Source organism: Rhipicephalus sanguineus, chromosome 2 (assembly GCF_013339695.2).
Source record: "Rhipicephalus sanguineus isolate Rsan-2018 chromosome 2, BIME_Rsan_1.4, whole genome shotgun sequence".
Lineage (NCBI taxonomy): Eukaryota > Metazoa > Arthropoda > Arachnida > Ixodida > Ixodidae > Rhipicephalus > Rhipicephalus sanguineus.
This window is the reverse complement of record NC_051177.1, coordinates 39,464,255-39,477,427: the sequence shown is the minus strand read 5'-3', so window position 1 is coordinate 39,477,427 and position 13,173 is coordinate 39,464,255. Positions and strand designations below refer to the sequence as shown.

At 45.5% G+C, this 13,173-nt stretch overlaps 1 protein-coding gene across 3 annotated transcripts in view; it reads right to left on the bottom strand.

Annotated features, from left to right (window-relative positions):
- LOC119382792 (extracellular sulfatase Sulf-1) overlaps nt 1–13,173 on the bottom strand; it is a 391,997-nt gene that overhangs the window by 374,165 nt on the left and 4,659 nt on the right. For all 3 annotated transcript variants that reach the window (XR_007415066.1, XM_037650642.2, XM_049412321.1), the window contains exons 4-7: nt 12,620–12,941; nt 11,050–11,200; nt 10,360–10,535; nt 285–413 (exon numbers count right to left, since the gene is read on the bottom strand). Coding sequence is in view for 2 of the 3 variants with exons in the window: in XM_037650642.2 (XP_037506570.1) it covers nt 285–413; nt 10,360–10,535; nt 11,050–11,200; nt 12,620–12,941 (778 nt within the window). In the remaining variant the exon portion in view is untranslated. The remainder of the gene's footprint in view (nt 1–284; nt 414–10,359; nt 10,536–11,049; nt 11,201–12,619; nt 12,942–13,173) is intronic.

Here is a 13,173-nt window from a genome sequence, read left to right as displayed (position 1 = left end):
TGTTTAGTGTCCCTTTAATAATATCAGATAGCCCAGCATTTGCAGAGAGAAATACGTGACACAGGTATGTAAGGTTTCAAGAGCAGCTAAAATGCTAAGCAATTCAAAGCGACACACCACAAATGAAATGCAGGCTTTCCAAAACCTTTTTCATAGGAATGATCCAATCGCCTCTGGCAGCCCTTCTTTCATGACTAAACATGCCAAGTATAATTCCACATGCAGAGAAATAAATAGACAAATAAAAATAATACTTCTGTTAAAACACTGAACGGATAACAAACCTTACGGAATCGAAGGCATCTTCCAAGATGGGAAATATAGACTTGCCATCCATATGCTCCGGAACATCAATGCCAGCAATATCTAGAAAGGTTGGTGCTAAATCAATATTCAGTACAATATCTTTTAACCTGAAAGTGTAAGCCGAGAAAGGGGAATTACCTCGCAGGGTTTACGAGTAGTACGGCACAAGATAGAACAGAGCTTTGATAATGAAACACACACACAATGCTAAAAAAATGACACTGCTAGCGAGAAACCAGCAAAACAATACCATACCAGCAATACAACACAATACCAGTGTACAATAAAGAACAAACAGGAAACCCATGCTCAAAAAAAATAAAAGCATAAAAGGGAAGCATCATGCAAAGTTGATCAACTCTTATTTTGAAAAGAGATGGAATCCACTACGGTTTCGATACAAAGTCTATTTTTCCAAGTATATGACCCTGCATATATTAGGTAGCATGCACATCTCTTAAACACAGCTGATTGTGGCAGCTTCTCAATTCCTAAAGAAATAACTGGGTTGCTGTGCAAGCTAATTGACAGACTGCTTCACAGTTGGGCAAGTAGGCCAGTGTCATTAATTTTGTTATTTTCCTTTTTCATTGAACGCTTGCTTAGATGATACATACACAAACTACCGTATTTATTCGAATATAGGTCGACCTTTTTTTCCCAAAAATGTTGCCCATAATCAGCTATCAACCTATATTCGTGACCAAAGAATCTCGACCTATATTCGCGATCAAAGCGACCAAAAGCACCGCACCTATGGCGTTCAACTGCCGCGCCTGCTGTTCTTCAAGCAGTTCCTGCTACATACGCACATTATATACCATAAAATCTGGTATAAAAACCGTACCCGTTCGCCTTTTCCGACTAAGTAACTAAGAAAAAAAAAAGTTATTTGTGCAATAGCTGCACACCGCCTTTTCAAAGCCCCCGCGAAATGCAGCCGCTCCGCCATGTTTGCGCTGGAACCCGTGATTTCCCTAAGTAGGCCGTGAAGTCCCTAGCCCCCTAGCCGTGCTGCCTGCCGACGCGCAGCCGCACTGGCACTGGCCTAAAGCCTCACTCTTTGTTGTTTGATCTGACGTGACGGTTCGCATTTGCAAATGCGCGGTTGCGACGGTGTCACGTCGGTAGAGCTACACAGCTGACTTCAAGCGTCAAGTGATACTTTTTGCCGAGAATTCCAGCAATTGTGCCGCTCAGCGTGAGTTCGACGTAAAAGTTGATTAGGGGTTGGCGCAAGCAGCGGGACCGACTGTTCGCGTGCAACGGATAGCGTCGTGCTTTTCGCGGCCCAGCAACTGGCAGGCATGACGCTCTTGAAAAAGAACTGAGGCTCCGGGCGTCAAGGAGGCCCTGCAGAAGGCCAACAGACCTAGCGGTATGATGTCCCGGCTACATTAAGGACTGGGTGGCGAAGAGTTACAAAGAGTGGCTTGAAGGAGGATGCTGCAATGACACCGACGGGACGCCGCGAGAAGGGCTTCCCTCAATGAAGTTGCGACGTGGGTGAAGGACGCGCGGAAAGACTTGCCAGCGGAAATTATCGTGACTGGCTTTAAAAAGTGCTGCATTTCCAACGCAATCGATGGCCGCAAAGTCGACGTCATTTGGGATGCCGAGGATGCCTGCGAAGAATCCGACAACCTTCCTTGCACATCTGACGAACATGACACTCCCGGCAGCGACTAGGGCACTGAGTTAATTGTAAATAAAGGTGTGCTATGTTTCAATTTTCCTGTTTCTAAAAAAAAAAAAAAAAAACATGGGTCGACCTATTTTCGAATATTTTTTTTTATTTCTCGTAGAGTGCTATAAGTAGGGGTCGACCTATATTCGTGCCCGACCTATTTTCGAATAAATACGGTAAGGACCCCAGTACTGTTCATTGGTTAGGTCATAACTGGGACTTCAGCAGGACAGTCTCCCTCTTCAGATATATATTTACAGATTTTTGGTCAGTGATTGTCAAAATATAGGTTGCCACCATGAAAGCTAGGACTCTGACCCTATGATAGCTAAAACAGCAGCCCTATGCACATGTTTTGTCCTTCAACGACGTACAATGAAGAACGACATTACATATTTTAAGCATGTTATTGCACAGCTTCACTTCGTGCATCACACTGAAAATTGTTTTCATCGTCTAAAATAAATAGACAAGAAATCTAGAAGTCCTTTTCAAGGTTTGGTTGGATTGATTTTAACAGTGACACATCATCCATTTCTAATCACTATACAGTCACATTAATGCAACAGTCCCATTTGAAAGGCACGCAGACAAGGGGACTTGTAAATAAATCTGAACCTCCATTTGAGTGGACACCATAGCTCTTGCCAGTTTAGTATTTAGACCCATGACAATACAGTTTCAAAAAAATGCCACGAACACATCAGTGTGCATATGAGCTAATAAAGTGGCTCTGCTGTGTTTTAAATGCATCAACAGAGACAAGCTAGTGATGCAACGATGGAAACGTGTTAATAACAGTGCTGCACAAACAAACAGATGCACGTGGTAACATGAAGGCTACTGCAATTAAAGAGTCACTCCTGTTTTTATACATATTAGTATATAGCGATGCACACAAATTCAACAGATTACAACTTTCTTCCAGACTAGCTTGCATTCAGTGGCTTACAGTAATCCTTGCAAGTGAGCTAACAGAACCCATTTTAGTCTGCAAAAAACAGCACGCAGACAGACGGGACGAAGAAAGGGATACACAGAACAAGCGCCGACTCTCAACTGTGGTTTATTAGGCATATGCAGATTATTTATACACAAATGATAAGCATCACAAACATGCGCAGAGGAGTTGGCAAGGGACCATAATAAGGAAAACATAGAAAAGGCTTTTATATTGTGAAGAGACTGCGCAGGAGCGACAAAAGGTCAAACAAACATACGACTGATTAAGTTTACTTCTTTTTCGTGTAAAGAAATCGATGTTTCGCTGACGCAAGACTCTCCTTTTTTAATGTAGAAAGCTTCCACAAGTTCCCGTGTCATTTGATCACTGTGTCTAAAGAGTGCTGTCGTGTCACTGAACAATGGCTTGCACCCACACGTGTTGCAGTGCAAAGGCAGGTTGGCATATGTGCATGTCTTGAAGGTTCCAGAATGTTCTTTTAGCCGTACATAGAGGCAGCGCCCCGTTTGGCCGATGTACACTTTTTTACAGGTTGAGGGTATTTTGTACGCTACCCCTTGAGCACAAGGCATTGCTGCGTCCCTGTGCTTCACACCACATTTAAAGGGGCCCAGCAACACCTTTCTTAGTTATATTGGAATAGTCTCATGATTGACGTACGACTCTTCACGAGTCATATGCCGCAAAAATTTTTCGAATCCGTGAAGTCTAAGTGGTGTTACCAAATTATAGAGATCACGTAGTTCCGCAGCCTTCTTCCTCCACTCAATGCCGCGAGCGCGCGGAAAGCTGCGCGGGGCGTGAAGGGAGGGAGGACGGAGGTGCGAGGAGGCGCCGAAGAGTTACGTCAGCGCCGGCGGCATTTTTTTTCTTCATTTTTTTTCTTCCTGGCGTCTCGGCGCAACCACGTGGTCTGTGGCGCCACTTCCGGTCGGCTTGCGTGGTCGTCGTCGAGCGGAGCCCATCGCACCGTGTATGCGCATGCTTGAAAACTGCGAGTCGGTTTGGTAATGTTGGGTGTGCACCTCGAACTGCCGTAGTGTTTTCATAGCTCTGCCAACCATGGACGCAAACCTGCGTGCGCGTTTGGAACGAATGACAGCTGAAATGGGTTTCGGACCCACACTCCGATACACCGCCTCGTTGCACTGCTCGCGCTTGAATCGTATTCAACACGGCAAGGCTGCGTGCACCCTTCTCCCAGTGGCGGTACTTCGATGCTGTTTGCTCTTCGAATGCGGGCGCACAGCCAGTGCGGGCTGACAACAAAGAACTAAAGACTAGAAGAAAGGATCGTGGGGCATCGGGCCGGCGCGGACCCATCACCCGGCTGTCTGCAGCTACCGTGAAAATGCGAGTCTGCATGGTTGCTGTATCGCGGATTCTCGGGAACCTGATACTACGGGGAGGATACGCCGAGGTACGGCTCGATGACATACTGAACAGACAGCGAACGGGACTCTCGCCATACAGCGAACACAGGTATCCTAAGCTAGCCGGCGCCAGCATTGTTATCGGAGAAATGCTGCACCGCTGCCTCGGTCGGTCGTGAGAACGTGCCGACGATGCAGTTTCCAGCTGACGAGGCAACACTCGAACGGCTGCCACTCTCAATGGCAACCGGCGATGGTCAAAAGCACAGAAATATTCACGATCTCGGCACTGCGCATGGTGAAGAAAATGCAACCATGCAACTACGAGCAGACGAGCTGTCGGTGAGACCGGAAATGCTAATATTAATGTTTGTTCGGTGTTTTAACGGCATAACACAATATAAACATACATATTATCTACTTATTGAACTCAAAATTAACAACGAAGGTAATAATGAGGGTATTATCGTGATTATAACATCAGCCAATGGTGGAACTGCCGACAATTGTGTCATATATTGCGAACTAATACATCATTTGTCGAGAGAAGAGGGAGCGATTTTCAGCTGACTTTGAGACTTTATTGTAAATTCCAGGCCGCTCGCTTCGCTATAATATTTGGCTCGCGTGTTCTTGGGAGCCTCGACTACCGATTGGCAGCGCTTTTTGACCCTGCTCAAAAAGTGTTGCAGGGCCCCTTCAATTTGGCTACACCTCATTTTATCGTGCTTTTTGTTCACCATTGGGCACAATTTTCCTAACTTATTTTTGGTTGACAATAGTACATGAACATCGTAACGTGATGCCACATTTTTCAAGCCATGTGCCATTCTGTGCTTGTAGGGCATAGTGGCACATTTTTCTGGCCGCTCTTTTTTTACTTTTTTTTGTCCCTTCTTAATCTGACGCACTAGTCCTTCGCAGACGGAAGTGATTACAGGAGTCAGGAACCCGGCTGCCTGAAGGCAACCCACCTGATCAGGAAAGCTTTTTTCCCCCTGGTGCCTACACGACTTCCTAATCGCGGCCCCGAGGCTCGACGTAGCGATGACCTTCTTCACTATTTTAGAATGCCCCGACTTATAATTAAGGAGTGGTTTTACAGATCTGGGGTTATACGCCCAATAAGGGTGGTTGTTAGAAAAGGTTATCTTTAGGTCTAGAAACTGTATTGCGTTTTGTGAAGGTTTTTCGCTGGTGAACTCAAGCCCCATTCCAACGTTTCGAAAGACCTCCAGAATCTCATTCACATTCAAGGACGCTTCATATTTGGACATTACAATTAAGTAATCATCCACGTATCGAACAGCGACATGAACAACATTCCCTTCAAGCTTCCTGGCTAGGCTTAAGTTGACTTTTCCTAGGAAAATGTCGCTCAGTACGGGTGCCACCTTGGACCCTATGCATACCCTGGCTTTTTGGACCATCGTTTTTCCTTCCCACACAATTTTTGGATGACTTGGAGGACTTTTTGCAGGAATTGAACATAGAACGCCTGTCTAGAAGTGTGGCAAAAGCTCAGGGGTTATGCTTGGAACCGTTCTTCTCGTTTAAGACCCACAAACCGGAGCAGCCTTTTCGCACTATCGTCTCTGAGAATGACACGTGGCAGGTAGTTGTTTCAACTTTTCTGCAGAAGCAACTAGAAAAATTAGTAGTGCAAGATCCCTTCATAATAAGAAATTCAGAGGTAATTGTTGAAGATTTACGCCATGGCAAGTTTGACGGATGTAGTGCATTCAGTGTTGATGTTGTAGACTTATATTATTCCCTTCCACAGTGGGAGCTAATGAATTGCGTGAAGGAATGCATGGCAGAAAACAACGATGAATAAAAATTCCAAAATGAATGTGTTTTGAACATAGAGACGTTTTTAGAGTTATTGATGTTTTATTTGCAATCGACCTTTATTGTGTGGGAAGGAAAAACAATGGTCCAAAAAGCCGGGGTATGCATAGGGTCCAGGTTGGCACCCGTACTGAGCGACATTTTCCTAGGAAAAGTCAACTTAAGCCTAGCCAAGAAGCTTGAAGGGAAAGTTGTTCATGTCGCCCGATACGTGGATGATTACTTAATTGTAATGCCCAAATATGAAGCATCCCTGAATGTGAATGAGATTCTGGAGGTCTTTCGAAACGCTGGAATAGGGCTTGAGTTCCCCAGCGAAAAACCTTCACAAAACGCAATACAGTTTCTAGACCTAAAAATAACCTTTTCTAACAACCACCCTTGTTGGGCGTATAACCCCAGATCTGTAAAACCACTCCTTAATTATAAGTCGGGGCATTCTAAAATTGTGAAGAAGGGCATCGCTACGTCGAGCCTCGGGGCCGCGATTAGGAAGTCGTGTAGGCACCAGGGGGAAAAAAGCTTTTCTGATCAGGTGGGTTGCCTTCAGGCAGCCGGGTTCCTGACTCCTGTAATCACTTCCGTCTGCGAAGGACTAGTGCGTCAGATTAAGAAGGGACAAAAAAAGTAAAAAAAGAGCGGCCAAAAGAATGTGCCACTATGCCCTACAAGCACAGAATGGCACATGGGTTAAAAATTGTGGCGTCGCGTTACGATGTTCAGGTACTATTTTCAGCCAAAAATAAGGAAAATTGTGCCCAATGGTGAACAAAAAGCACGATAAAAAGAGGTCTAGCCAAATTAAATGCGGTGTGAAGCACAGGGACGCAGCAATGCCTTGTGCACAAGGGGTAGTGTACAAAATACCCTCAACCTGTGAAAAAGTGTACATCGGCCAAACGGGGCGCTGCCTCTATGTACGGCAAAAAGAACATTCTGGAACCTTCAAGACATGCACGTACCGTATTTACTCGCATAATCCTCGCACTCGCGTAATTCTCGCACCCCCCACATCGTCCAACAAAAATGCGATTTTTTTTTTCCTCGCGTAATTATCGCACCCCGAAAAATCGCAGCATCAAATGTCGTCTGCTTCTTCCAGCCAATGATGATGATAGCGCGCGGCAGCCTAGCGCCATCTCTTACGCATCATGCATACTGCCAGCACACGGAGCCCTAATCCAATCCAGGCCAAGCCACAAGTGAAGTTCGCGTACCGAGCGCCGTGTTTAGTGTTAGTGTTCCGTTTCCGTGTCGTATGTGTAGTAGCGTCCATTCTGCAGCAACACAATGGGCCGATACGGAAGCTACACAGCTGCTTTCAAGTTAAAGGTCATCGATTATGCACTTGAAAACGGCAACAGGGCCGCCGGCAGGCACTTCGGCGTGGACGAGTTTTGTGTGCGCTACTGGCGACGGCAGCACGAAGAGCTGAAAGCCACCAACAAAACACGCAAGGCCTTCCGTGGGCCTAAGACTGGAAAATATCCACAGGTTGAGGCGGCACTGCTTGACTACATCAAGGGTCTCCGCGCGGACGGGTGTGCCGTTTCGATCGACTTGATCCGAAACCAGGCTCGCATAATTGCCCGGAAGGAGGGCATCCCGGCGCAAGATTTCCGCGCGAGCAACGGGTGGGCCACACGATTTATGCGCCGAAGTGGATTGTCACTCCGGAGGCGGACGACTTTGTGTCAGCGGCTACCCTCGGCGTATGAGGACAAGATCGTCGATTTTCATCGATTCGTGATTAGGATCCGGGAGGAGAAGAACTTCCTGCTCTCGCAGATTGGAAACGCGGATCAGACGCCGCTCAACTTCGACATGCCTTCGAGCACAACTGTTGAACAAAAAGGTGTGCGGAGTGTGCACATAAGGACAACAGGTGCCGAGAAGCAGAGGTGCACCGTCATGCTTGCCGTAACAGCGGATGGGCGGAAGCTGCCACCGTTTGTTATTTTTAAACGGAAGACCCTCCCGAAGGCCAAGTTCCCCCCTGGAATTCATGTACGAGTACAGGAGAAGGGTTGGATGACCGCTGACCTTATGGTCGATTGGGTAAAGACTGTCTGGGGACGCCGCCCAGGGGCACTTCTTTACCCATCGCTGCTGGTCGTCGACAGCTTCCGCGGTCACCTTGTCGACTCCGTTCGGACGAAGCTGAAGGAGCTGCGGACTGATCTCGCCGTCATTCCAGGCGGTCTGACATCGATGCTGCAGCCTCTGGACGTATCCTTGAACAAACCGTTCAAGGATAATGTTCGGAGGCTGTATGCCGAATGGATGGCTGAAGGCGACCATGCCATGACTCCCGGGGGAAAGATAAAAAAGCCGTCAGTGGAGCTCCTCTGTGCGTGGGTAATGGAGGCATGGGCCATGATTTCCCCAGAAATCATAGTCCGCAGTTTCAAAAAAACTGGAATTTCCAACGCCTTGGACGGGACGGAAGACGACGTGGTTCACGATGGCGATGGAGACGATGCTGAAGCTGGCGACGACTCTGATGACGCCGCTACGAGCGACGTCGACGGCAGTCTTGACTCCGACTCCGAGTAGTTCGGCCAAGACACACTTTATTTGCTAGTGGCTTTAGTGTCTGCAAATAAACATTGATTTGTGTTAAACCTGTAGTTTTATTGTTAAGGTAAGTCTTGTATTAGCAGTTTTCATAGCTTGTAGTTAGTTGCTGGCGGGAGAACCCCGATTTGCGGCCGCTTCGTTTTTTTTTTTTTTTTTTCTAGCGCTTTACGTTTTCGCGGAAAATTTTCCCCGCGTAATTCTCGCACCCCCCAACTTTCCATCGGTTTTCTGGGAAAAAAAGTGCGAGGATTATGCGAGTAAATACGGTATGCCAACCTGCCTTTGCACCGCAACACGTGTGGGTGCAAGCCATTGTTCAGTGACACGACAGTGCTCTTTAGACACGGTGATCAAATGACACGGAAACTTGTGGAAGCTTTCTACATTAAAAAAGAAGGAGAGTCTGCGTCAGCCAAACATCGGTTTCTTTACACGAAAAAGAAGTAAACTTAATCAGTCGTATGCTTGTTTGATCTTTTGTCGCTCCTGCGCAGTCTCTTCACGGTATAAAAGCCTTTTCTGTTTTCCTTGTTATGGTCCCTTGCCAACTCCTCTGCGCATGTTCGTGATGCTTATCATTTGTGTATAAATAATCTGCATATGCCTAATAAACCACAGTTGAGAGTCAGCGCTTGTTCTGTGTATCCCTTTCTTCGTCCCGTCTGTCTGCGCGCTGTTTTTTGCCCATTATGTATCACCAACTAGCCCAACTTTCAGTCCTGCTCCATTTTAGTGTGCCTATCAATCATTGGGTGCTAAGGAGGAACTGTTTTCAAAACAATTTATCTTGTGATAAGAAACCATGCATAATAGTAATTGTTGGGATTTAACGTCCCAAAACCACAATATGATTATGAGATGCCGTAGTGGAGGGCTCCGGAAATTTTGACCACCTGGGGTTCTTTAACGTGCACCTAAATCTAAGTACACGGGCCTCTAGCATTTTCGCCTCCAATAAGAAACCATGCAAGCTCCTAGTTTGATGTTCCAGTTTCCTCCTATTATCGTCTCCTTTCAGTAGTTTTACAGCACCAAGCAGCTGCATGGGCCATTTTGTAGCCCACGTGAAATTGCTATACCTCTTAGACATTTCTTACAGGGCTTCTATTGTTTCTGCAAAAAAGCTCTGCAAAGAAAGCTTTTTTAGACTAAGGAAGCAGTAGGAACTGCCGCTTAATCGCAGTGGTATTAACACATGGTGTGTTACACATCAAAGGGGCATAGTTGGTGGCGAATGACCCCACATGGAACAGCTTTTAAATAATTTTGAAAACCTAAGCTTGTTAAAATGCAACTAAACTAGTGAACATATTTGGGCTCAGCCTCCAGAAAGAATGCAACCGTTGCTCCCAGTACATCACTCTGCTGCTATGCATTTAGTAGCAGATTACCACTGTCACTCACCAATCGCAACGGGTTGCTTAACTAATAAATCCACTCAGATGTATGCTAACATTCCTTACTTTTAATCACTTCGGCCTACTTGGCAACTAGGTTTTTTTAGCCTCCTTGAACATTAGTGAGAGTAAACATCCCACTAAAGAAATTTGACACAAGTTTGTTTCCTTCACCAAGAGAGAACAAAAAATTCAACTCACCTCGTTCCTGGAGGAACCTTCGGCCCCCTGACGTAGAAAGGCACCCGAATGTCAAATTCAAAAGGCATTGATTTTCCTTTCACAAGCCCAAACTGGCCAAGGTGATAGCCATGATCAGATGTGTAGAAAATGTAAGTGTTGTTCAGTTCCCCTAAACTCAACAGTTCATTGTACAGCTGCAATACAAAACAGAAGGGAAATAGAGCTATGGGTCAAACGAGAATAAATGCCAACAAAGACATTAAATGCAAACTGCTTCATCTTCTTTTCTTTGTGGTCTTGCCGGTTTCAGACACAAAGGTCTTGCCGGGTTCAGGCACGTTGGAAGCAGCAAATCACCATTGTGCTTCAATAAGGCTTTGGAAGACCTTCCGTAACTACAGTACTAATGTAACTGACTAATAACAGTACAGTAATGGCTTAACTCATCATGAGTGCGGAATCTTTTAGCGTGCTTTTCCAGATATAGTGTATATTCACTTTTGGCCTTGACCTCAGCTCAGACCAAGTCAGCTGTGCTACCTTCCATTGCCCTTATCCTCTTACAGTGAGGATATGTACGGGCGGGAAGATATATAATGGCCCTAGTGCAGCAGCAGTGACACAGTGGAAGCACGGTTGGTATCGGTATTGAATTTCAGCTACAATAAAGCTCTAGAAAACAACAACATCGTCTCAGAAGACCAGTACCTTTTCTACAGCATCATCGACTGTCTGCAGTGTCTGGAGTCGCTTTGTGTGAAGCATGTCAGTAAATTTGATGTGGATAGGCTCCATCTGGCCGGTGTACCGCAATAGCCACTGTTTGTCCATGTTTGGAGCATAATTCCAGCTTGGTGTCCTTCAAAAAAAAAAAAGAACTCTGAGAGACAAGCAGTGCCAAGAAAAACAGGTCCAAAGCATGTTTACATTTTTTAAATGTACAAATTTCAACATAACTATTAACAGGAATGCAAGAAACAAGCTACCCGACTTCATGTTGTCTACATCAACGTAAAACGTAGAACAGATGCTTAAAGTGAAGACAAAAAATTAAATGCAAAAATGCAGTTCATGTTTCAAGTGTGTTGGCTCTTCAATACATGTCGTAATCAACTCTTCATGACAAAGACAGCATACACATGATTATTAAGAAGATAATGTATATAAAGGGTAAGAGTCTAGAGTCAGGGCTAAGGTTAGTGAGACTGCATATTTTGCCACTTGTTTCACTCGAGTTCATCATGCTCATGCTACGGAATGCATAGGTTAACATATAAAGTTGCTTGTTTCTTCAGACATATTGTTTGTTGGTTTGTGTGAGAAAAGAAAAGAGCAGGTAATCCGGCCAACAGATAACTTAGTGGTTTTAACTCTACCATTCTTACTCAGTCTGCTCAAAACTGCAACTGCCTACAGCATTTATATAAAAGCAGTTGCATGGATGAAGTCATGTTGGGACAGATCCCCGATTCAGTAATCTGCCGTATCAATTACTTGCAGGAACGGGCGCCTAAGAACTGCGCTCCAAAACTTGTTTATTATGGGCGAACTTGTGCCCACAAAACTAGATGCAAAATCTAAGTCCACTAGAGCGTTCCGCACACAAAGTGTCTCTTCGACCAATGCATGTCATCTTCTTCTCCCGAGCCTCGCAAGTCAACCCACTTTCTTGTGCCCGTGCGCAAAAGGCACACATTGCGCTGTCACAAAATGCACGAGCAGGCACGAGGCATTGCAGACACTAACACAGTGGCTTGCTGCGCTCCACGTTTGCTCTCTTTCGTAATGCTTGTTCGAAGGGCACCAATGTAGTATCAATTATACTCTGTAATAACCCAAGAAAAGAAGTGTCAGCTATGCTTATAGCCGTCAGTGTCCCTCCCACAGAAAAATTGCATAAGTGCTCTATCCAACAGCGCTTATTCATTTTTATGATGTCAACCACTTCTCAAATTTTTCAGATAGTTGACTTTCCCATACAGACACACACTTGTGTCGCTGGCTTTAGGATGGAAACTTCATCGACCTGGTAAATTTCGTCATGGATTCTGACATCGCTGTTCAACCAACCATAATGTTTTAGGTAACAACGACGAACCTTTAACTCTTAGTATGCATATTATTTACATTAGCCGAAAAAAAGTACTAACGGTTCGAGCGGAAACCAGCTAGCACGACTCTCTTTCACAAGTGAAGTATAGGCGCACCATGGTTCTATCGGCAGAGCTTAGATTTTTTTCTTAGGTTGTGACTAAGTACAAGCAGCATAAGTGCTCACCTGTGTGTTGTGACATTATGAAAAAGATGTTGGTACTGGGGCGCAGAGTCCTCTGGACCGTGCGGGGACGGATACGAGACAACCATCATCACTGGGCGATTTGGAAACAGTTGCTTGGACTGGCGCAAGAAAGCTACACTGTCGTTGGTCACCAGGTCAGGGTAGTAGTCGCGAGCATAGTCCAGACCGTGCTTGCGCTTGTGACCGTTGACGTTGACAGTGTAGTTGTAAAAGCGAGAGTTGCGGACTAGAGCGGCCCATTCACGCCAGCCGGTTGGAATGTGGTTGCCATTGTATTCGTTCAGGTACTTGCCAAAGTAGGCTGCAAGGGGGAGAAAAAGAAAGTAAGGATCGCGGTCCCCACTTTTAAGTGATGCATGAGGAAAAAGCAAATGGCAAAATGTTTTCGGGTTCTGAAGTTCCATCAGCGTGTGCCATGCACCACAACCTAAAATTCTGCGTTTTCACGACCAAGAGTTATCGCAGAAACAGGATCAGTGTTATAAGCTTGAAAATAAACGGACATATTAAGGTGAAGAGGATAAAGAATACTT